The 24,220-nt window shown below is 45.3% G+C and overlaps 2 protein-coding genes across 5 annotated transcripts in view; one reads left to right on the top strand and one right to left on the bottom strand.

Annotated features, from left to right (window-relative positions):
• The window catches only part of MTCL1 (microtubule crosslinking factor 1), a 127,111-nt gene that overhangs the window by 31,800 nt on the left and 71,091 nt on the right, over nt 1-24,220 (top strand). The window lies entirely within an intron of this gene.
• LOC132503040 (large ribosomal subunit protein eL33-like) lies at nt 1,744-2,079 on the bottom strand. The gene has a single exon (XM_060119381.1). It carries the CDS (start codon nt 2,077-2,079, stop codon nt 1,744-1,746), a length of 336 nt encoding a protein of 111 aa, XP_059975364.1.

Below are 24,220 nucleotides of genomic sequence, written 5' to 3'. Positions count from 1 at the left end.
ATAATGATTCTTTTATAATGATCAAACTCACTCAAGGCCATGATTTGTCCCACCAGTGGGCCCATCTGACCAGTGGGTTGGCTTTCTTGTCTCTTGCTTTTGGGGCCATTTCAGGAGAATAAGTGAATTTGGTTTGGGAAAGTGTTTGCTACTTTATTATTGGGTGCATAAAAATTCACGATCATCATAACTTGGTAGGTGGTTCTTCTATTATTAAATGCATTATCTCTGTTAGTGCTTTTGCCTTGGATTCCAATGTGTCTGATGCTGCTCTCAGTATCACATTGTACCAATATTGCTACATTGGCTTTCTTTGCAGTATTGTTTGCTGGTATAATTTTTTTACTTTTTTGTTTTCAACTTTTCTGTGTCATGTTTTAAGCAGTTTAAGGCTGAGTGTGTGTGAGAGGTAATTGACGTTTATCGTAATAAGTGAGTTTGTTCCATTTAGAGTTATTGTGATTGCACTTAGAGTTGGACTTGTTCTGCTATGTTATTTACTTTTCCTGCCACCATGTTTTTTTTCTTCTTTTTTTAACCTCCCTGCATTCCATCAAAAATACTGGGCTTGTTTTTTTAATTCTCTCTCTGTTGGTTTAGAATTTATATCTCTGTTCTTTGCAGATTTTAACAAACATACTTAAAAGTGTATTTACCATTCTCCTGAAGGACACAAACTCCTTCTGACACTGTGACTTGCTGAAAATAATTTAGTGTCAAATCCCCGCTACCCCATTTTAAGCTTCCATTTTATTTTAGTTGTAAGTACTTATGCTGATTCACCTTTTACATCTAAATTTACCAACTTTGGTTACCACTTTTCTTTCCAGGTTCTGTTTCTTCTTGCTGGGATGCATTCAGGGTTATTTCAGTAAGCATAAGTAGGAGGTAATCTCTGCACAGAGGCCTCTGTCTATCTAAAAAATACTCTCAAATGATAATTTAATTGGGTAGAGAATTTTAGGTTAACAGTTGTTTTCCTCAGCACTTCTAAAGATACAGTTCCATTATTTTTTGATACCTGTTGCTGTTGTAGCAACTGTCAGCCTAATTGTTGTTCTTTGCTGGTAATCTGACTTTCCCTCTGGTTCCTTTTAAGTTTTTCTTGTTACCACTGCAGTTTCACGTGCAGTGATTCATCTTGATGTGGATTTCTTTTTTTTTTTTTTTTTTTTTCGCGGTATGTGGGCCTCTCACTGTTGTGGCCTCTCCCGTTGTGGAGCACAGGCTCCGGACGCGCAGGCCCAGCGGCCATGGCTCACGGGCCCAGCCGCTCTGCGGCATATGGGATCCTCCCAGACCGGGGCACGAACCCGTATCCCCTGCATCGGCAGGCGGACTCTCAACCACTGCGCCACCAGGGAGGCCCCTGTTGTTGTTGTTGTTTTTTCCGCTACGCAGGCCTCTCACTGCTGTGGCCTCTCCCGTTGTGGAGCACAGGCTCCCGACACGCAGGCTCAGCGGCCATGGCTCACGGGCCCAGGCGCTCCGCGGCATGTGGGATCCTCCGGGGCTGGGGCACGAACCCCCGTCCCCTGCATCGGCAGGCAGACTCACAACCGCTGCGCCACCAGGGAAGCCCGGATTTCTTTTTTTTTTGTAATTTTTACTTTAGTTTCAATGAGATATAATTGACATGCAGCACTGTATAAGTTTAAGGTGTACAGCATAATGACTTGACTTATATCATTTTTTTTTTTTACAAGAGAACAAATCCACAGTTTTATCTACTTTTCAATAAGTTTAAATCCTTGAAGGGTACAGCATCACACGGATTCTGTGTCCAGTGGCATTAGCAGGAAGGTTGCTTCCAAATTTGGCACGAACCATGCCACTGTTTCCATGAGTGCGAGTTATCTTTCCCCAGATTACTCTGGTTTTAGGTTTTCCACCAGGAGTTACTGTGTTCTTTGCTTTGTACATATAAGCACATGTCTTGCCTAGATAGAATTCAGTTTCATCTCGAGCATATACACCTTCAGTTTTCAGGAGAGCTGTGTGCTCCCTCTGGTTCCATAGACCCTGCTTATAGTCAGCAAAAATGGCCTTGGACCACAGCCTTCCAGACATATTTGTCATTTTAGAAGTCCTGTTCCCAGCAGGCTGGAGCACCCGTTCTCGGAGTTCAGGGGACCCGCACTGTCAGTCCCATATCTCCTCCATTTTGTCTTCCCTGTTGCTGGATTCCATAGAAATCATTAGCTGGTGGAGCCCCGGAGCCACGCCAGTGCCTCGTTGAGGCATATAGCCGAGCCTACCCCACTTATTTGCTCCCAAAGTTTCATATATCATTAAATGATTATCACAGTAAGTTTAGTAAACACGCATCACCTCATATAAATACAAAATTAAAGAAATCAAAAAAAATATTTTTTCTTCTGATGAGAACTCTTAGGATTTACTCAGAACAAATGTCCTATATGTGGATTTCTTCTTATTTATCCACCTTGGGACTTGCAATGTGTTCTCATTTCTTATTGATTGTGGTGGCCCAGCCTGTCAAGCTCAGGATATGTTTGCTGATGTCTGAGTTCAACTGCCCGGCAGTGTCTGGCAGGCATAGCTGATGACGCAGAGACTGGTAGCAGAAGGTCTCAGTCGGAGCTTCTGGAAGTGAAGATCTGTGTCCCCGAAATACAGACTCTCTGAGGCAGCCACCGTGTAAATCTTACAGGAGTGCATTGGTCTAAAAGAATAAATATATTTCACTTTTCTTATTTCACCTCTAATGCTCTTCATGAAATAACAGTTTTAGTCAATTTCATAGTCAACAGCATTTCCCTCCAAAAACGTTTTGCCTGGTCTCCCTTTCCCATACTGGAGGACTTTCCTTTCCGTCTGTAGCTATTCACTGGAGCTGCCACCGCCATCCAACTAAAAAGCTTAGGAACCCTCTGCTCTGAGCTTACTAGTGCAGTTTTTAAAAGATAATTTTATGCATTAACCATTTGCTAGAGGGCAATGTTGTCATTCTACCTAAGTTACTCTATATACTAATAAGTCTCTGCATTTATGGGTCTAACAGATGTATTTTTGTCCCCAATTTAAAGTAGGAAACTCAGAGTGAGTGAGTAGGCGATTTTGGTTTTCTCTTAAATAGTTATTTTTTATAGGTGCTCTTTTTAAATTTATTTTTTAATTGAAGTATAGTTGATTTACAGTGTTGTGTTAGTTTCAGGTGTACAGCAAAATGATTCAGTTATATGTGTATATATACACATATGTGTATGTATATATATGTATATTCTTTTTCAGATTCTTTCCCATTATAGGTTATTAAAAAAGAATGCATATAGTTCCCTGTGCTGTACAGTAGGTCCTTGTTGATTATCTATTTTATATATAGTAGTGTGTATCAGTTAATCCCAACCTCCTAATTTATCTCTCCCAGTCCTTTCCCCTTTGGTAACCATGAGTTGGTTTTCTATGTCTGTGGGTCTATTTCTGTTTTGTATATATGTTCATTTGTATCTTTTTTTAAAAGATTCTGCATATAAGCAATATCATAAGATATTTGTCTTTGCCTGGCTTACTTCACTTAGTATGATAATGTCTAGGTCCATCCATGTTGCTGGAAATGGCATTATTTTAGTCTTTTTTATGACTGAGTAATATTGTATATTATATATACAATATTATATATTATATATATTATATATTATATATTATATATATTATATATATTATATATTATATTATATATTGTATATGTATATACAGCACATCTTCTTTATCCATTCATCTGTTGATGGGTATTTAGGTTGCTTCCATGTCCTGGCTATTGCAAATAGTGCTGCAGTGAACACTGGGGTGCATGTATCTTTTCAAATTATGGTTTTCTCTGGATATATGCCCAGGAGTGGGATTGCTGGATCATATGGTAGCTCTATTTTAGTTTTTTAAGGAACCTTCATACTGTTCTCCATAGTGGCTGCACCAATTTACATTCCCACCAACGGTGTAGGAGGGTTACCTTTTCTCCATACCCTCTCCAGCATTTATTATCTGTAGACTTTTTGATGATGGCCATTCTGACCGGTGTGGAGTGGTACCTCATTGTAGTTTTGATTTGCATTTCTCTAATAAGTAGCAGTGTTGAGCATCTTTTCATGTACTTGGCTATCTCTGTGTCTTCTTTGGAGAGATGTCTATTTAGGTCTTCTGCCCGCTTTTTTTTTTTTTTTTTTCTTTTTGCGGTATGTGGGCCTCTCACTGTTGTGGCCTCTCCCGTTGCGGAGCACAGGCTCCGGATGCACAGGCCCAGCGGCCATGGCTCACGGGCCCAGCCGCTCCGCGGCATATGGGATCCTCCCAGACCGGGGCACGAACCCGTATCCCCTGCATCGGCAGGCGGACTCTTAACCACTTGCGCCACCAGGGAGGCCCTTTTAATATTTATTTTTGGCTGTGTTGGGTCTTCGTTTCTGTGCGAGGGCTTTCTCCAGTTGCGGAGAGCGGGGGCCACTCTTCATCGTGGTGTGCGGGCCTCTTACTGTCACGGCCTCTCCCGCAGCGGAGCACAGGTTCCAGACGTGCAGGCTCAGTAGTTGTGGCTCATGGGCCTAGCAGCTCCGCGGCATGTGGGATCTTCCCGGACTGGGGCACGAACCCGTGTCCCCTGCATTGGCAGGCAGATTCTCAACCACTGCGCCACCAGGGAAGCCCTTCTGCCCGCTTTTTAATTGGGTTGTTGGTTTTTTGATATTGAGCTGTATGAGCTGTTTTTATATTTTGGAGATTACTCCCTTGTTGGTCACATCATTTGCAAATATTTTCTCCCATTCCGTAGGTTGTCTTTTCGTTTTCTTTATGGTTTCCTTTGCTGTGCAAAAGCTTTTAAGCTTAATTAGGTCCCATTTGTTTATGTCTGTTTTTATTTCCGCTACTCTAGGAGGCAGATCCAAAAAGATGTTGCTGTGATTTATGTCAAAAAGTGTTCTGTTTTCCTCTAGGAGTTGTATAGCATCCAGTCTTACATTTAGGTCTTTAATCCATCTTGAGTTTATTTTGTGTATGGTGTTGGGAGTGTTCTAATTTCGTTCTTTTACATACAGCTGTCCAGTTTTCCCAGCACTGTAGGTACTCTTAATGCAAAGCCCCGTGGGTTGATACCATGATTTTTGAGGAGCTTGTCTTTAATATTTGGAGACAAGCTGGCCAGTAAACACAAATAATTAGAAAACTACCCTGGGAGATTTGGGAGACCTCGTGGACCGTTTGCAGGGAATGAAAGCCTGGTGTGTCGTTTGCTTTGGGAACGGAAACTAGACCTGCCTCTTGTGAGCTTGCCCTGCAACACCCACCCCCGAACACATTCTGCCCAAGAGCTGCCTTTTCAAGTCAGGTTGGACTGACCTGGTCCGTGGATGAGTAGAACACGGCGCTTTGAGAGTTGGGAGGGAAGCTCATCGACTCCTTCTTGGCCAGCTTCTACCCTGCCTGGCTCTTGCCACTACAGCGTATCCACAGACCAGGCTCCACGGAGCGAGAAATCACAGAAGAAATCCTCAGCACCAGGTGCTGTGTTGGAGGGAGGGTCCAGTTAACTCGTGGAAGACACCGCAGAAGCCTGGAACTGGTGGGTTTCAGTGCTTGTCATGCGCATCTGAGAAAACATCCCTGAAATGTGGGAGCTAAGGGGTGGGGGCGACACTAAGGGGTGGCAGAGGGCTGCTGCCAGGAGGCAGGTTCCCCGGCAGTACTGGGGTGTGTGCACAGTAGGGGAGAGGCAGTGACCGAGGGCTGCCTGCCAGGAGCATGAACGTGCCTTCCTGTAGAAATCCCTCTGCCTATCTGTGGCATCTATAAGAGATCCTATGCTGCCTGGGATGTTTCTTCCCTCGTTATTAAGGACGCATGTTCCAGAGATGCATGCCAGCATCTATCAGAGAGGTCAGAGTAATTCAAGAACGGACGAGAGCATTATTTATTTTGGTGAAGTCTGGTCAGGGAAGGCTGTGTGCACGTGGATGTGCTGGACGGAGGGTCGCCCCCGATGGCTGTGATTGTAAAGAGGAGGGGGGAGTAACGTAGCTTGTCTCTGGGTTATTAAAACAACCATCTCCTTGGAAAACAACTGAGTGTCTCCCGGAGCCTGTTCTGCTGAACGAGTTTGGAGGCGAATGTGTCCTAGTAATTGGTTAGTAAAGAAATAGTTGTGGGCTTCCCTGGTGGCGCAGTGGTTGAGAGTCCACCTGCCGATGCAGGGTACATGGGTTCATGCCCCGGTCTGGGAGGATCCCACATGCCGCGGAGCGGCTAGGCCCGTGAGCCATGGCTGCTGAGCCTGCGTGTGCTGAGCCTGTGCGTCCGGAGCCTGTGCTCCACGACGGGAGAGGCCACAACAGTGAGAGGCCCGCATACCGCAAAAAAAAAAAAAAAAGAAAGAAATAGTTGTATGTTGCTCTTTTACTCACTCACGTCCATCTGGCTTGTTTTTTCCATTAACCAAAGTCCAGTCTTTAGAGCTCTCTTACTGCGTTAAGGGAAGTGGAAACCTGCTCAAGTATGAGAAATCCTTAACAAATAAGATAATGGCCATTTTGAGATAGTGCTTCATGCTTGGGGTTTATTTGCACCTTTCAGCCCCTGTGAGGGGAACTGTTTCATCACCCCCATGGGACAGATGCCCCCGAGCCCAAGGAGATGAAGGCGTGTAACCTAAGACAGTTCCTTGCGAGAGCCTTGTGGCTGCAGAGAGTGAGCTTGCTCAGGGCAGGGACTGTGGCTGTCATTGTGTCCTGAATGCCAAGGTGGTACCTGGGCCAGAAGTTGCTCTGATATTTGGTCAGTTAAGTTAAAAATGGAGCATCAAGTGCCAACTGAGTGGTCTTCTCACTGCACGCCTCATGCGGGAGGATACTTGCTTTTGGCGAACATTTCGAAGTGGGATGAGTGGAAGGTTGGAGGGTCTTGGGATTTTTGTTGTGAAACCTCGGTCAGGTCTGCAAAAATGATATGGGTGCTGATGGCAAACTGCACAACCGAGAAAAGACTGCGGGATGGGAAATGTCAGTAGAATAACAGCTAAATAGAAAACTGCAGGAGACGAGAGGAGAAGGCCCGATGCACCCACCGTCCAGGAAGGGCGTGAGGGAAGTAAGCAAACCAATGGTTTACTCTCGACTTACGCGGTAGAAACTCGCACATCAGTTAGCGGGTGCCGTACGTGGCGATGCGCTTGCTGCCGGGAGTTCATTTCTCTGTGCTCCTCACATCAGGTTAATGGAGAGTTAAATGGCTCTTGAAACAGGCTGGCTGGAGGAGCTGGGTCCTGTGTCTCGGGGCCTGGCCGCGCTCTTCACGGGAGGCTCCCTCTCCCCTGCTCCGAGCTGCTTCCATTGCTGCCTGTCCGGCTCCACCTCCCCCACCCCGGGGCTGCAGCAGAAGTAAGTCACTTGCTGGCTAAAATGAAGGTTTTTCAGGACTGTGTTCCTTTCTGGAGGCTCTAGGAGAGGATCCGTTTCCTTGCCCTTTCCAGCCCCCAGGCACATCCTCATTTCTGGGCTCCAACCCTCTTCCTCCATCTTCAGATCCAGCAATGGCAGGATTCTCTCTCCTGCTTCCATTTCCAAGGACCCTGATGACATGGAGCTCATTGGGATAACTCTGGAGAGTCTCCCTATTTCAAGGTCAGCTGATTAGCAACTGTAATTACCCTTTGGCATATGGCATCATGCAGTCCCAGGTTCCATGGATTAAGGAAGCGGGCCTTTGTGGGAGGAGAGAATTGTTCTGCCTACCGCGGCAGGGAAACAACTTTAGAGCTGGTGAGGCTAGAGCTCATTTATTCCTTCCTGCAATTGCATAGTTGGGAAATTGAGGCCTGAGGCGTAACATTTATTATGCACCACTGGGTATTAAGTGCTTCCAATGTTTGTCTCATCTTCACGACCACCCTTTGAAGTGGGCATTTTTATGTTCCCACTTTAATGATAAGAAAACAGGCTCACGGCTGACAAGCCTGCCCTCTGTCAGCCTGCCCTGTGTCACAGCGCCGGTAAGTGGCAGAGCTGAGAATCTCACACCTCCAGGTGTCAGAGGGCCCAGCCCATCCATACCCTTCCTACCACACACCACATGCTGGGTGGGTGTAGTTCCCTAACAGATTGCCGGTTTCCTGCCTGGTGTTCTTTTTCCGTTATACCATTCTGCCAGCTCACATTTTCCTCCAGTGATGGAGCAATAATACATTTTCCAGAAGTTCCTTTTTCAAGGAAGATTGCAGTATCATTGGTATTTCAAGCCTTTTAAACTTTTTTTTTTTTTTTTTTTTTTCTTTTTGCGGTATGCGGGCCTCTCACTGTTGTGGCCTCTCCCGTTGCGGAGCACAGGCTCCGGATGCGCAGGCCCAGCGGCCATGGCTCACGGGCCCAGCCGCTCCGCGGCATGTGGGATCCTCCCAGACCGGGGCACGAACCCGTATCCCCTGCATCGGCAGGCGGACTCTTAACCACTGCGCCACCAGGGAGGCCCAAGCCTTTTAAACTTTTGTAACTCCTGATTGCCTTCTCTAAGGGGCACCATGTTTTTCTCATCCCCTCGGAGCATGATTTTTTATTGTATTGATAAATTGCCCAGTTCAAACACATCAGAAGATTTATGTGGAAATTCTAAGATGAAAACTTCACCTGGTCCCCATTCCTCTCCTTACCTCCTGCTGTTTCTTCGGACTGAATCCTGTATTTCTTTTATTGTCTTTGGCACATTCCTTCTGTCTGTTTTGTTTTTTCTTTAACAAGCTTGGATACTTTAAAAATGAATGTATGAACTCCGATGTGTGTATGACCCATTTGAACCCTGGTGTAATATCTGTCAGGTTCTGTGAAAAGCTACAGCAGCCCCTTTGTCAAAGACCAGGGTCCTCACATATTGTTTTCTGTTCCTTTTTTTTTTTTTTTTTTTGCGGTACGCGCGCCTCTCACTTTGGTGGCCTCTCCCGTTGCAGAGCACAGGCTCCGGACGCGCAGGCTCAGAGGCCATGGCTCACGGGCCCAGCCGCTCCGCGGCAGTTGGGATCCTCCCGGACCGGGGCACGAACCCGTGTCCCCTGCATCGGCAGGCGGACTCTCAACCACTGCGCCACCAGGGAAGCCCTGTCTTCTGTTCCTTTTAATCTTTGTAAGGCTCTGGGCTGAGCTGCACTGAAAATCTGAAGAGTCCCTCATTCCCCCACCCAGCCCCATAGGTTCCCTTGTTCTGACGCCTGTGCAGGGACCAGAACAGGGCAGCCAACCCCACAGAAGTTGGCCAGCCATGGTCTTTGGTCTCCACTAATCCCATGATCCACAAGGGGATAAGAGCTGGGGAGAGGTCTGGGCTGGTCACAAAGGATCAGAGGGACAAAGTCACCTCCTAATATGTGAGAGGGTTTGAGATTTGGAGTGTCTCAGTCGTAAACTAAACTCATTATCTTTTGCAAATGCTATTTTTAAAAAACATTACAAACTATATTATACAGAAAAATAATGTATTTAAAATATGTATACATATATGTATATATACATTATATATATTACATATAATATATATAAAATTTAAAGAAGAAAGTAAAAAGAATACTCATCTTAGGCAGTAGAATGTTACCAGTTTGTTTGACCATCCGTGTAAGATAATCTGTCACCCTCAGGTCAACATTCTCTTGAATTCTATTTTTTTCCTTGCTTTTCTTTATAGCTTGCCAACTGTTTGTATCCCAAAGAAGTATATTGTTTATTCTAATTTTTATTTTATATTGGAGTATAGTTGATTAACAATGTTGTACTAGTTTCAGGTGTACAGCAGTGATTCAGTTATACGTACACATGTATCTATTCTTTTTCAAATTCTTTTCCCATTTAGGTTACTACAGAATATTGAGCAGAGTTCCCTGTGCTATACAGTAGGTCTTTCTTGGTTATCTATTTGAAATATAGCAATGTGTACATGTCAATCCCAAACTGCCAGTTTATCCCTCCACCCTACCTTTCCCCTTTGGTAACCATAAGTTTGTTTTCTAACTCTGTGAGTCTATTTCTGTTTTGTAACTAAGTTCATTTGTATCATTTTTTTAAGATTCTGCATATAAGCGATATCATATGATATTTGTTTTTCTCTGTTTGACTTACTTCACTTAGTATGGTAATCTCTAGGTCCTTCTATGTTGCTGCAAATGGCATTATTTTATTCTTGTTATGGCTGAGTAGTATTTCATTGTATATATGCACCACATCTTCTTTATCTATTCCTCTGTTGATGGAGATTTAAGTTGCTTCCATGTCTTGGCTACTGTAATATATAGTGGTGCAATGAACACTGGGGTGCATGTATCTTTTCGAATTATGGTTTTCTCCAGTTATATGCCCAGGAGTGGGATTGCTGGATCATATTGTTGTCCTATTTTTAGTTTTTTAAGGAACCTCTCTACTGTTTTCCATAGTGGCTGTATCAATTTACATTCCCACCAACAGTGTAGGAGGGTTTACTTTTCTCCACACCCTCTCCAGCATTTATTGTTTGTAGACTTTTTGATGGCTATTCTGACTGGTGTGAGGTGATATCTCATTGTAGTTTTGATTTGCATTTCTCTAATAATTAGCGATATTGAGCATCGTGTTGTGATGTTGGCATTTTCACGTGCCTCTTGGCCATCTGTATGTCTTTGGAGAAATGTCTATTTAGGTTTTCTGCCCATTTTTTGATTGGGTTTTCTTTTGATGTTGAGCTGCATGAGCTGTTCGTAAATTTTGGAGACTAATCCCTTGTCAGTCACGTCGTTTGCAAACATGTTCTCCCATTCAGAGTGTTGTCTGTTAGTTTTGTGTATGGTTTTCTTTGCTGTGCAAAAGCTTTTAAGTTTTTGTGTTTTTTTTTTGTTTTTTTTTTTTGCGGTAAGCGGACCTCTCACTGTCGTGGCCTCTCCCGTTGCAGAGCACAGGCTCCGGACGTGCAGGCTCAGCAGCCATGGCTCACGGGCCCAACCGCTCCGCGACATGTGGGATCTTCCTGGACCGGGGCATGAACCCGTGTCCCCTGCATCGGCAGGCAGACTCTCAACCACTGCGCCACCAGGGAAGCCCCTTGCTTTTAAGTTTAATTAGGTCCCATCTGTTTATTTTTGGTTTTATTTCCATAACTCTAGGAGACATCAAAAAATATATTGCTGCAATTTATGTCAGAGTGTTGTTTCTATGTTTTCCTCTAAGAGTTTTATAGTATCAGGTCTTACATTTAGGTCTTTAATCCATTTTGAGTTTATTTTTGTGTATAGTGTTAAAAGAATGAAATTAGAACATTCTTTACATGCAGCTGTCCAGTTCTCCCAGCACCATTTATTGAAGAGACTGTCTTTTCTCCATTGTCTAGCCTTGCCTCCTTTGTCATAGATTAATTGACCATAGGTGTATGGGTTTATTTCTGGGCTTTCTATCCTGTTCCATTGATCTATATTTCTGTTTTTGTGCCAGTACCATAGTGTTTTGATGACTGTAGCTTTGTAGTATAGTCTGAAGTCGGGGAGCCTGATTCCTCCAGCTCCATTTTTAAAGGTTGCTTTGGCTACTTGCGGTCTTTTGTGTCTCCATACAAATTAAAAAATTTTTTGTTCTAGTTCTGTGAAAAATGCCATTGGTAATTTGATAGGTATTGCACTGAATCTGTAGAGTGCCTTGTGTGGTATAGTCATTTTGACAGTATTGATTCTTCCAATCCAAGAACATGGTATATCTTTCCATCTGTTTGTGTCATCTTTGATTTCTTTCATCACTGTCTTATAGTTTTCAGAGTACAGGCTTTTGCCTCCTTAGGTAGGTTTATTCCTAGGTATTTTATTCTTTTTGATGCAATGTTAAATGGGAGTGTTTCTTTAATTTCTCTTTCTGATCTTTCATTGTTAGTGTATAGGAATGCAAGAGATTTCTATGTATTAATTTTGTACCCTGAAACTTTACCAAATTAATTGATTAGCTCTAGTAGTTTTCTGGTGGCATCTTTAGGATTGTCTATGTATAGTATCATGTCATCTGCAAACAGTGACAGTTTTACTTCTTTTCCAATTTGGATTCCTTTTATTTCTTTTTCTTCTTTGATTGCCATGGCTAGGACTTCCAAAAGTATGTTTAATAAAAGTGGTGAGCGTGGACATCCTTGTCTTGTTCCTGATCTTAGAGGAAATGCTTTCAGCTTTTCACCATTGAGTATGATGTTAGCTGTGGGTATGTCATATATGTTGAGGTATGTTCCCTCTATGCCCACTTTCTGGAGAGTTTTGATCTTAAGTGGGTGTTGAATTTTTTCAAATGCCTTTTCTGCATCTACTGAGTTGATCATATGATTTTTATTCTTCAGTTTGTTGATGTGGTGTATCACACTGATTGATTTGCAGATATTGAAAAATCTGTGCATCCCTGGGATAAATCCCACTTGATCATGGTGTATGATCCTTTTAATGAGCTGCTGGATTCAATTTGCTAGTATTATGTTGAGGATTTTTGTGTCTATGTTCATCAATGATATTGACCTGTAATTTTCTTTTTTGTTGTATCTTTGTCTGGTTTTGGTGTCAGGGTGATGGTGGCCTCATAGAATGAGTTTGCGAGTGTTCCTTCCTCTGCAATTTTTTGGAATAGTTTCAGAAGGATAGGTGTTAACTCTTCTCTAAATGTTTGGTAGAATTTGCCTGTGAAGCCATCTGGTCCTGGACTTCTGTTGGTTGGGAGTTTTTTTTTCTTTTTACCCTTTTGGGAAATTTGATATTCTAAACTAGGTAACTCCAAATTTAAAAATGCCAGCTGTTTCATAAATTTTTGTACAATTCCACTTGCAGTTACATATAAACTTAGATATTAGTGATATTTTTAAAAGTAAAAGGGAAGGCTTTTGCCAACTTTTAAAAAAATGTTTATTTATTTATTTTCTTATTAGTCATCCATTTTATACACATCAGTGTATATATGTCAATCCCAATCTCCCAATTCATCCCACCCCCCCACCCCCACCGCTTTCCCCTTGGTGTCCATACGTTTGTTCTCTACATCTGTGTCTCAATTTCTGCTCTGCAAACTGGTTCATCTGTACCATTTTCTAGGTTCCACATGTATGTGTTAATATACAATATTTGCTTTTCTCTTTCTGACTTACTTCACTCTGGTTGGGAGTGTTTTAATCACAATTTCAGTTTCATTACTTGTGATTGGTCTGTTCATATTTTCTATTTCTTCCTGGTTCAGTCTTGGGAGATTGTACCTTTCTAAGAATTTTTTCATTTCTTTTAGGTTGTCTATTTTATTGGCATATAGCTACTTGCAGTCGTCTCTTATGATCCTTTGTGTTTCTGTAGTGTCTGTTATAACTTCTCCTTGTTCATTTCTAATTTTATTGAATTGAGCCCTCCCTTTTTTTTCTTGATGAGTCTGGCTAAAGGTTTATCAATTTTGTTTTTCTTTTCAAAGAACTGGCGTTTGGTTTCATTGATCTTTTCTATTTTCTTTGTCTCTATTTCATTTATTTCTGCTCTGATCTTTATGATTTCTTTCCTTCTACTAACTTTGGGTTTGGTTTGTTCTTCTTTCTCTAGTTGCTTTAGGTGTAAGGTTAGGTTGTTGATTTGAGGTTTTTCGTGTTTCCTAAGGTATATTGTTTAGTTTTGCGTATTTTTGAATAAGCAATGGAGTGGAGTCATACTGTAGATAGTCTTCTGTGACATATTATATCGCTGGATGGTACAGTTTTGATATTCATCCATGCTGATGCAGGTAGCTGTAGTTTATTCATTGTCACTGCTCTTTGTTACGGGCACTGTCTGGATTTCTCCTCTTGTCTTTTGGGTTGTTTGGTTGCTTCTTGTTGTTATAAAACCGTGTTTCTGGTTACTATATAACCATGTCATAAAAACATGCCTTGGCATCTCCCAGTTCCTGTGTGTCATAACTTCTTCAGTGTATATTCCTAAGAGGAGGTGTGCTGGGCTATAGGATGTGTACGTGTTCAAGTTATGTTATTTTTATTATTTAAAAATTGTGGCAAAATATACATAACATAACATTTACCATTTTGACCATTTTTTGGTGCACAGTTTAGTGACATTAAGTTCATTCATATTATTGTGAACATCCATCTCCAGAGCCTTTTTTCATCTTACAAAACTGAAACTCTGTACCCATTAAACACTAATTTCCTATTCTCCCTCCTTCCAAGCCCTTAGCAGCCACCATTCTACTTTCTGTATCTATGAATTTGGCTACTCTAGGTACCTCATTTAAGTGGAATCATGCAATATTTGTCCTTTTATGACTGGCTTATTTTTCTTAGCATGATGTCCTTGAGGTTCATGCATGTTGTAACACATGTTGGAATTTCCTTCCTTGTTAAAGCTAAATAATATTCTGTTGTGTGTATTGACCACATTTTGTTTACCCATTAATCTGTCAGACACTTGGGTTGCTTTCACCTCTTGGCTCTTGTGAACAATATTGCTATGAACATGGGTATACAAATATCTCTTCAAGTCCTACTTTCAATTCTTTTGGGGTACATACTCAGAAGTGGAATTGCTGGATCAGATGGTAATTCTATTTTTAATGTTTTGAGGGACCTCTGTTCTTTTCCACGATGGCTGAGCTCTTTTACATTCCATCAGCTATGCACAAGGAGTTCCAGTTTATCCACATCCTCACCAACACTTGTTATTTTCTAATTTTTTCATAGCATCCATCCTAATGGGTGTTAAAAGGTATCTCATGGTGGTTTTGACCTGCGTTTCCGTAATGACTAGTGATGCTGAGCATCTTTTCATGTGCCTCTTGGCCATCTGTGTCTCTTCTTTGGACAAATGTCTATTTAAGTCCTTTGCATATGTTCCATTTTACTAAGAAATGCCAAATGGTTTATCAAAGTGGTCGTAACAGCTTATACCTAACCAGCAATTTATGAAAATTTCATTATGCATATCTGTGCCAACTCTTGTATGGTCAGACTTTTTGCCATCTGCTGAATGAAATGATATATCCTTATGGTTTTTTTTTTTGTTGTTGTTGTTGACAGTTTGCTTTATTTATTTATTTATTTTTGGCTGTGTTGGGTCTTCGTTTCTGTGCGAGGGCTTTCTCTAGTTGTGGCGAGCGGGGGCCACTCTTCATCGCGGTGCGCGGGCCTCTCACTATCGCGGCCTCTCTTGTTGCAGAGCACAGGCTCCAGACGCGCAGGCTCAGTAATTTTGGCTCACGGGCCCAGCTGCTCCGCGGCATGTGGGATCTTCCCAGACCGGGGCACGAACCCGTGTCCCCTGCATCGGCAGGCAGACTCTCAACCACTGCGCCACCAGGGAAGCCCAATCCTTATGGTTTTAGCTTGCAGATGCTGTAAAGTGTCATCTTCTGGTTTGTGATGTATCGTTCTCATTTTTTTTGGTAATATCTTTTGATGAACAGAAGTTTAAATTTTAATGTGGTTAAATTGATCAGTCTTTTCGTTTATGGCACATGCTCCCAGGTCATGAACATATTTTCCGATAATTTTTTATAGGTTTGCCAACTTTCACAATTAGGTTCTTCACCCAAATAGGATTTAGCTGTAAGGTAGGGTGTGAGTGGAGCTTTTCTCATTTCCCCAGGTGGATGACCTGTTGAATTGTTTCTTAGAGCAGTCTGCCCATTATCAGGGACCTTTTGCAAACTGTACACCCCTTCCCCCTATTCTGACGAGTGAATCCTGAAGTGTGTGTGTGTGTGTGTGTGTTTGTGAAAAAACACCCAGTGGACTCTGAGCTCTGCTCTTGCCTGGGAACCGCTGCCACGAGGGGGAATATCTCACCTGTTGACGGGCTGCTGGAGTATATTAGTAGATTGGTCTGTTAGTCATGTGTCTTCAGCTCTGTTCAGAGCTAACCGGCTGCCCTCTCAGGGTTGGACCTGGAACCTTGTCTTGTATTACATACTTTTACATGTCTGTGTTCTGAAGAAATGAAGAGGGTTGATTGGCAAGTTTATCACAGGTAACATGAGGCAGATGTAAGGATGCAGCATGCTGTGCGTAGCCAAAGGGGTGATGGCACTGGTTTTCCCACCCGGCAGATGTTTTCCTGACCTGTCCCCCCTGGAGATGATGTTTCCTAGGGGGCCAGCATTTGCTTTTTGAGTTGGGGTCGTTCCTGCCTCCCTCCCTAGGTAGGTGGTCGTGAGGAGCTGGGAGGCGTGTCTAGGTTGCCTAGGGGATACAGCCATGGCTGTTCACTGCTGTTACCGGCATTGTTATTCTGGGCCAGGGTGAGGGGCATGATGGGGGGCGTCCCATGCAATTCCAATCCACAAAGCCCTGGAGATGCTAAAGTGGGTGCTCCCCCACGTGGTTCCTTGTCCTCTTTGGAGTAAAATAAGGTTGGGTGTAAATCGGTGGTCTTCCTTCCTGTAAGGAAGTCTCTCTCCCAAGGTGCTTTTAGGAGCTGCAGACCCTGCTGGCACCTCCCCGCCGCTACACTTGCTCACCGTCCCCCCACCCCTGGAGAGCTTAGTCCTCACTGTGGCCGAGCCCAGAGCTCCTGGAGCGATGGATGTGGGTTACTGATGCGGGATGATTAAACAGATAATTATCTCATGATATCTGGTTGTAATGAATAAATACCTGAGGATTGGGTGTGCCTACAATGGGATTTTTTTTTTAATTGGACTGACCTCTCTGGGCTTCCCATGGGGAAACTCTGTCCCTAAGAGACTTAAAACGCCAAGTTCACTGTAAATGCAAAAAAGGGGGGTGTTCTGTTCTCAGAGAAAGCAGACAGCAGCTGAATGGAGAGGGAGCCAGTTGCAGGTTTAGCTTGGGAATCTGGCTAAACTTGCAGGTTCACTTCTCTCCATGACAACTGTTGCCTAGGGCCCACTGATAATCACAGCGGTCATTCTTCCCGAGTGTCCTGCAATGGCCTGGCTCTTCCCAGTGGAAATCTGAGAGGATGCTCAGCTTTCTGGAGTGACTATGTCCACAGCCTTAGACCTTCCCTGGCGGGTCCCCAGGTGCTGCCAATCCACACGGGTACCAGGGACCCCTGGGCTGCCATCACAAAGTGCCACAAACTGGGTGTTGGCTTAAAAACCAGAAGTTTATTCTCTCGCAGTTGTGGAGTCTAGAATCAAGGTGCCACAGGGCCACGCTGTCTCTGCGGGCTCGGGGGGCGGGGGGCGGTCTGTCCAGGCCTCTCTGCCCTTCTGTTGCTCCCGGGCTCCCTGGCTTCAGCTGCCTAACTGCCATCTCTGCCTCCGTCCTCACAAAGACATCTTCCCCTATGTGTCTGCGCCCCACAAGCTGCTCTCTTTCTCTCCCTCCCTCTCTCTCCCTCTCTCTCCCTCCCTCTCTCTCTCTCTCTCTCTCTCTCTCTCTCTCTGCTCCTCTAACGAGGACACCAGTCACGCTGGATTAGGACCTACCCTCCTCCAGGTGATTGCATCTTACCTCAGTGACCGCATCTTACCTCAGTGACATCTGCAAAGACCCCGTTTCCAATTAAGGGTACATGCACAGGTACGGGGGTTAGGATTGACCAGATCTATTTATTTATTTGGTTGTGCCGGGTCTTAGCTGCAGAAGGTGGGCTCCTTAGTTGCGGCATGTGGGATCTAGTTCCCTGACCAGGGATTGAATCCGGGCCCCCTGCATTGGGGGCTCAGAGTCTTAACCACTGAGCCACCAGGGAAGTCCCATTGAGCAGATCTTTCTGGGGGACACAGTTCACCCCACAGCACTGGACGCCCAGAGATGGAGAGAAAGCCCCCGGAAACTCTCGTAGGAATGTGACATCCACACACAGGGTCAGTGGGCTTGCATGTTCCGTTTCTTCTCTTGGTAATTCATTTTACTGTACTTCTCTTAAACTGGAGGGGTTGCCTGAGCAGGGCTGCCTGGCCCTGTCCTCACCGCCTCCCCCCAAGTCCCCCATGCTGGGGTCCCCCGAGAGAGGCCTCCCACGGGGGTCAGGACAGCTGGCTGGACGTCACCCCAGCTCCCCTTCCTCACTTCCATGTCGTGGTGGGTCCACTAGTCCTCAGTTCTCAAAGCCAAACCCTCAGAACTGCCCTTAGCCGCCATCTCTGTGGGCCCCGTGGGCCCAGTCAGCTTCCACCACCGCAGGGTCTCCTGGTCCTGCCCCTTCGGTTCCGGCCTCTATTGCAGGGGTCCCATCCCCCACCGGCCCCACCCTCCAACCAGTTCTGCACAGTCTCTCCCGGGCCCAGCAATCACTGGGGACTGGCTTTCCGGTGGATGAAGTAAACTCCTTAGCTGGGCATCAGGAAGCCCCTTCCACCTTTGTCTTCCACGCCATCCCCAGAAGCCCTGGTGACCGCCCAGGTGCCATACGCCTGCTCCTGCCTCCAGGCTGCAGCCCCCTGGTCAGCTGCCCCTGCAGGGCCCTCTCCCCTCCAGTCCCTGGTGCTGAGGCTCCCAGATCCCTGAAGAACCCTCTGGAAGTGAGTGCTCCCCCCGGGAGCTCCAGCACGCATCACACACTGCCCTGTTTTGTTCTTATTTGGGTGTGCATCTGGACATCTCTGCTGGACCCTAAGCTCCTTGAAGGCAGGCACTGTCTTAGGCGTTTTTATCTCCATCACAGTGGAGTTTTATTTAACATATAGTCAAACTCAAATGACTATTTGCTGAATGAATGAATATCTGTGCAAACTAAAGCTGAGCAGCTGAGACCACTCTGGTGAAGGTGAGGGCCCCTGGCACGTGCACCCCCATGCAGGCAGGTGGAGCCCCTCTCCCTCCCCCGCTGAGAATACAGGGCCATCATGCATCACCACTATATTAGCTGTTGGCACCAACACACTAAGTTGATAAAAATAATTCTTTTTAAGTATAAACATTTCTATCTAAGTCCCTTAAAACTCACCATGGTTTCTGCTTTTTATTGACAGTGAAATGTTTTATGACTTTGGTACAATACATATAATGAGCAAGGTAAACTCCCACTTGGAGAAAATACTAAACAAAAATTTCGACAAGCTTAAAGAAACCAAATATTTATAACCAAGAGAAAGAAAACGAAAATAGTTGATGGCAACTTATTTAATAACAGGATGAATGAAAATTCAGAGCTACAGAAAAATATCACTGACTCACGTTTTCAGATGCTAGGGTGTGAGATATATACCATATATAAGATATATAAATATGTGTAACATATGTATTTCTGTTGGAACTATGGAAATGGATGGATTAGAATAGATTCTTCAGAATTTCTTTTACGTCAGTTCAGGGTCAACCACTTCTGTGTTTTAGGGTGGAATCACTGGACCGAGGGTGAGATGTTGGTGAGGGAACTACTTGGTTTGTAAACTGGGACGGACACCAGATCCTCGTATCTTACAACCTGAGGTCATAGGTGGTCACAGCTGCTTTTCAGGGGCTGTCAGTGACCTAAGGGGTTCTGTCCTTTCAAAGCACTTTCATGCACAAGGACAAAAGAAGTGTCCTCTGGTAGCACCACCAGCACATGACACCACCATCGCAGTGTCAGGCCTCATCTCTACTTTTAGTCCTGTTATAAATGGAGACCCAGGGCTCGCCTCGGGTGACCTCAGGAGACAGTTGGCCACTTACCTTATTTGTTTGGCGGCAGTAAAATGTGGGGGTTTTGATCAACCAGCAGCATTTTTGATTTCTGAGGCTTTCTTCCCTGTGCAGTATCCCCAAACTCATTTCATAAAGGCATCGAAAAGCCATTAGAAAATAACAGCTGCTCTGTGGCACACTGGCTGCAGTTGCCCAGCCTCCGGCCTTGGCCTTGGCAGTGATGGAATCGTTTCAGAGAGGGATATGCTGGAATGAGAGGGAGGGCTCAGACCGCCTGAGCGGGGCCTCAGGCCATGCAGTGTGACCGCCCTGGGGGCACAGGGTGTGGTGTGGCCGGGTTGAGCTGGCCAAGGGCAGACCACATGAGATGCATGTCCGGCTCGGATTGTTGGCCCAGGAGGGCTTTAAAAGGTGAGTGACACGATTAGAATTGCCTCTTTGGGAGATGACCAGCAGGAGAGTGAAGCCGGAGGAGAAGGGCCAGTTTGGAAGCCGTTGGAACAGTCTAAACGGGAAACACCAGCCTGGACCAAGGCAGGTGCAGCAGTGATGGATTTGAGCTCGTAAAGACTGTGCCACCTGCTAAAACCCATCAGAAAAGTACCTCCCACTGTAGTGGCACCAGCCTCAGTGTACAGTGCCGGGGAGCCCAGGGTTTGTTCCCCTGTCACTTCCTAACCATGTGTCTCAGGCAGATTGCTTAATTATTAGAACTTAAGCATCTGCAAGTGTAAAATAGACTGTCCCTACCTCGTAAGCTTGTTCTGGCGTTTAAGTGAGATAAAGCTTTGCTCCAAGAGGAGGTCTGGGCTAACATGAAATTATATTTTGAATTCGTTGTTGTTAATCTGTGAGAATATTAATGTTGTCAGCCGGTTGGCCGTGTGAGACTGCCACTGCCGGACCAGCCTGGACAGAGCCCAGACCCGGGGGCTGGGCACCCAGTCCCCAGTCCCGCAGGAGCTGTCACCTGGCTGGCTGGCCGCCAGGGCGAGGAAGGAAATTTCTATCTGACCGGATGCAGGGCAGGGAGCAACTATAGAGAATGGCCCAGCTCCTCCTTGGGGTTGCAAACCTGGACCCCAAATGCATACATCCGGAGGGACGCCGCTCTGCCACAGGCTTGAGAACAATTTTTCTCAGCGTGGGAGGAGTCGTAGCAAGATTATTGAAATGCTTTTTGAATGCATGGCGGTTATAATCAGTTTATTCATCTGACTTTGAGGGAGTTCTTGGTTTATTAAAGAGCCTTTTCTTCATTACAGTTTAGCGACTTGCCAGTAGACGTTTATTTTAGGGAGTCACAAGATAGGCATCTGTGGGTTTGCTGGGGTTGAGGCCTGCGGAGCTGCCTTCTGTTTGTGTGTTGATGTGTTTATTGGACCAGCATCGGAAGAGAGTTACTGGAGAGGGTGGGGGAGTAGCTGCGGGGGGTGGAGGGGGGCGGTGCTGCCTCACCACGCGTGCGCAGCTCCGCGGGTCCCTCCCCGGCCTCCACGCGGGAAAGATGCGATGCGCGGTGCTCTGGGCACCGGACCCAAAGCAGAACAAGTGCGTGTGGACAGGTGACTGTGCCTTTTCATGCTCCACGTGCACCCCTCTCCGCACTCGGGTTGTGTGTGTCTGGATTCTATTGAGAAAAAATATTTGTTAAATAAGAGATTGTAAGGCTCACGCTGCCACCGACCTTGCGCTTTGACTTGAACGTTTATAAGGAATTTTAACATGTTTGGACATAGCTTGTGTGTGTTCTGTCAAAAGCAGGCTCCAGAAGGGTATTCCACCAGGCGCTTGGTTCTCTGTTTTAAGTTTTGTGTGAGGAGACATTAAACACGTCTCTTTCAATGACCACCCAGGAGTGTAACGTGATATTTTTTCTGTGCTTCTGGCGATGCGAGCGATGCCGTTACTACCGTTCTGGGTTGTGCTCAAAAGATGGCCGTCCCAGTCCTTCCAGAATAGGTTGGTGGTGTTTGGGAACAAGATCATTTAAATTTTGTGCTGTAATTTCTCACTGGGATGCTGTTTTTGACACTCATTGCCCATACGTCAACACTAAAAACAAGTGCTTTTTGTTCTTGGGGAGGGGGTTGCTCCTTGCCCTTCAACAGCCAAAGAGACACGCGGCAAACCTTTCTCATTGTTTTGAATCCCGCATATCCAGTGCGGGGAGGGCAGGTGTAGGGGTGAGATACAGGGGGTCTGCAGGAAGGGCAAGTGAGGTCCGCCGCTGCCCAAAGAGGAGCCACTGCTTTTTTTTTTTTTTTTTTTTTGCGGTACGCGGGCCTCTCACTGTTGTGGCCTCTCCCGTTGCGGAGCACAGGCTCCGGACGCGCAGGCTCAGCGGCCACGGCTCACGGGCCCAGCCGCTCCGCGGCATATGGGATCTTCCTGGACCGGGGCACGAACCCGTGTCCCCTGCATCGGCAGGCGGACTCTCAACCGCTGCGCCACCAGGGAAGCCCAAGCCACTGCTTTTTGAGAGGGGACATCACAATAAAAGATAGTTCTATTTTGGTTGTCATGTTGCAGATGAGATTAAATTAGAAACGCTTGGCGCTGGGACAGGTGAAGTTGATGATATTGTCTCTGGAAAGTTGTTTCATTAACCTGGGCGTAAGGTGTTGAAGACCTAGCTTAGAGTAGTGATGCTGGAAGTGAGGGGGACTGATACATATAGTGGGGGTATCTTGAAAGGGGCTCTGTTGATGAATTGATAAGATGGAACGGAAGAGAAGAGGTTGTGAGGACTCCAGTGCTTTGAATCTGGGACATCTTGATGGCAAATGGAGAGGGCTGATTTGGGGTGAAGAGGCTGGGGTCAGGGTTGGCTTATAGAACGAGAAGATCAAACATCATCAATGTTTTAAGTGAGAACAGCTAAATAATGTTATTTTGATGAAGATGTGTACATTTCATTACTCTGTGTAAGAATCATCTGCATATTAGAAGTACTGGATAGTAGTTTTGCAGACTGTTAAACTTTTTTTTTTAACATTAAAGCTTCCACATACTAGTTGCATGATAACGGAAAGAGAGCTGACAGTTGATAACTCCAGTAGAAAAAACATTTTTGTAAGTTTTATAGTTGTCTCTAGCAACTGGGACTTGTTTTTCCAGGTTTATTTGGAGGAAGGTTTAAGAAAGGCCAGGCAGGTCTGGCTCTTTGTCTCAGAGAAACCACACAGAAGAGCAGATGAAACAAAGAGTGAAAATATGTCTAGTCTTAGGTGCACTGTAGTTTTTAGGCCAGCTGCAGAGTGCTTCTGAGGTTCTGGGGGTAACTGTTTAAAAATCTTACTGGCTACTTTCCCACTTTTTAAGCCCAGTAGAATGTTATTGAAGAGTATTGTCGCAGGTGATTTCTAGAAATGATGATCATTGATCTAGGCACTCCTCAAGGATGGTGGAGCTGCTTTGGGGGTGCAGGCACCCTCTTGCCGGACACATAGGCTGTTGCAGGACCACAGGGCCCCTGCCCTGCAAGAGGGATGAGCGGGGGAGGGTTTATCCAGAAACCATAGGGGAGGCAGAAGCACTGGGCTCTGAGAAGCCTCAGGGATTGCAGAGGGTGAACTTGGGCACCACTGCCATACCTACCGTGCCCGTTCTGATCTGTTTCTGCAGGGAGCCAGGGTGGAACTGAGCCAAGGCAGAGGCTGGCTGCACTTGAACTCTTACTCTCTTGATCCCTAGGCCAGGAAACCAGTTGGCGTAGCAGAGCCAGGGGGCCCTCAGAGGGGGATGAGAGGAGAAGCGGTGAGGCCAAACCCCCAGTCAGGCAGTAGGGTCCCCTGGCTGGGCTGATGGCGTCACCAACAGGCGACCTTGTGCACGCTCGGAGCTGCACGTGGAGGAGCCCAGGGTGGGCAAGGCGGTTTTCACCACCAGTTCAAATCCCTTTTTAAAGGATCAGATGCTAAATTCTCTTGTAGGCATGACCTTTGAATCTAGTGGTTTCCCTTTCATTCAAATATAAAGTCCATAGGCAACACGCAATCGTTATTTGAAATAAAGATATTGACAGACATGGGGTTTATTGATACAAGCCAACAAGCTATCCTGTTAGTGTTCCAGGGATGCTGACGTGAGACTCTGGGGTCAGAAACAGAGGACTTTATTACTCAGGGCATAGCAGGCAGTATCACCAGTCAGGTCCCCAGGTCTAGGGAGCAGGACCCAATGGGCCCAGATGGATGCTGTGCTCACAGTGGGCTTGTGTCCCTGCTGAGGAACTGAGCTGCAGCGACCCACTATTTCGTAGCACACGGTAGGCGAGCCTGCTCTCTGTTGCAGAGGGAGATGTTACCGAATCCCTCAAGGTTGCTCCCTGCAGACACAGTGCTGAAATATGGTCTAGGTATAGACTGGCCCGAGCCTTGCATCCATGGCACACACAACAAAATGTGTAGGTATGTGAGAGGCCCACAGATACCATCTCCTAATGATATAAAAATATAAATATCGTGATGTTATAGGTGAAAATCTGGGAAGAGTGTTAAAAATTTGTGTCTGTTTAATAAAGGACCATTTCACAGCATGTAATTTGGCTATATATTTCAAATTTAAAATATATATTCTTATTTCAAACTATTTGAAAATCCTATTGTTTTTCCTACAGACTGTGTTAGAAACAACTGCTTGAAAAATGTTCTCCCCTCCGTCTCTTACTCTCACCTTT

This window comes from Mesoplodon densirostris, chromosome 15, assembly GCF_025265405.1.
Source record: "Mesoplodon densirostris isolate mMesDen1 chromosome 15, mMesDen1 primary haplotype, whole genome shotgun sequence".
Taxonomy (NCBI): Eukaryota; Metazoa; Chordata; class Mammalia; order Artiodactyla; family Ziphiidae; genus Mesoplodon; species Mesoplodon densirostris.
Note: the sequence above shows the minus strand (reverse complement) of the source record. Positions and strands in the feature narration are given on the sequence as shown.

What these genes read in the sequence shown, in the direction of transcription:
- LOC132503040 (XM_060119381.1), bottom strand. Translation starts at nt 2,079, where the DNA reads ATGACAAATATGTCTGGAAGGCTGTGGTCCAAGGCCATTTTTGCTGAC.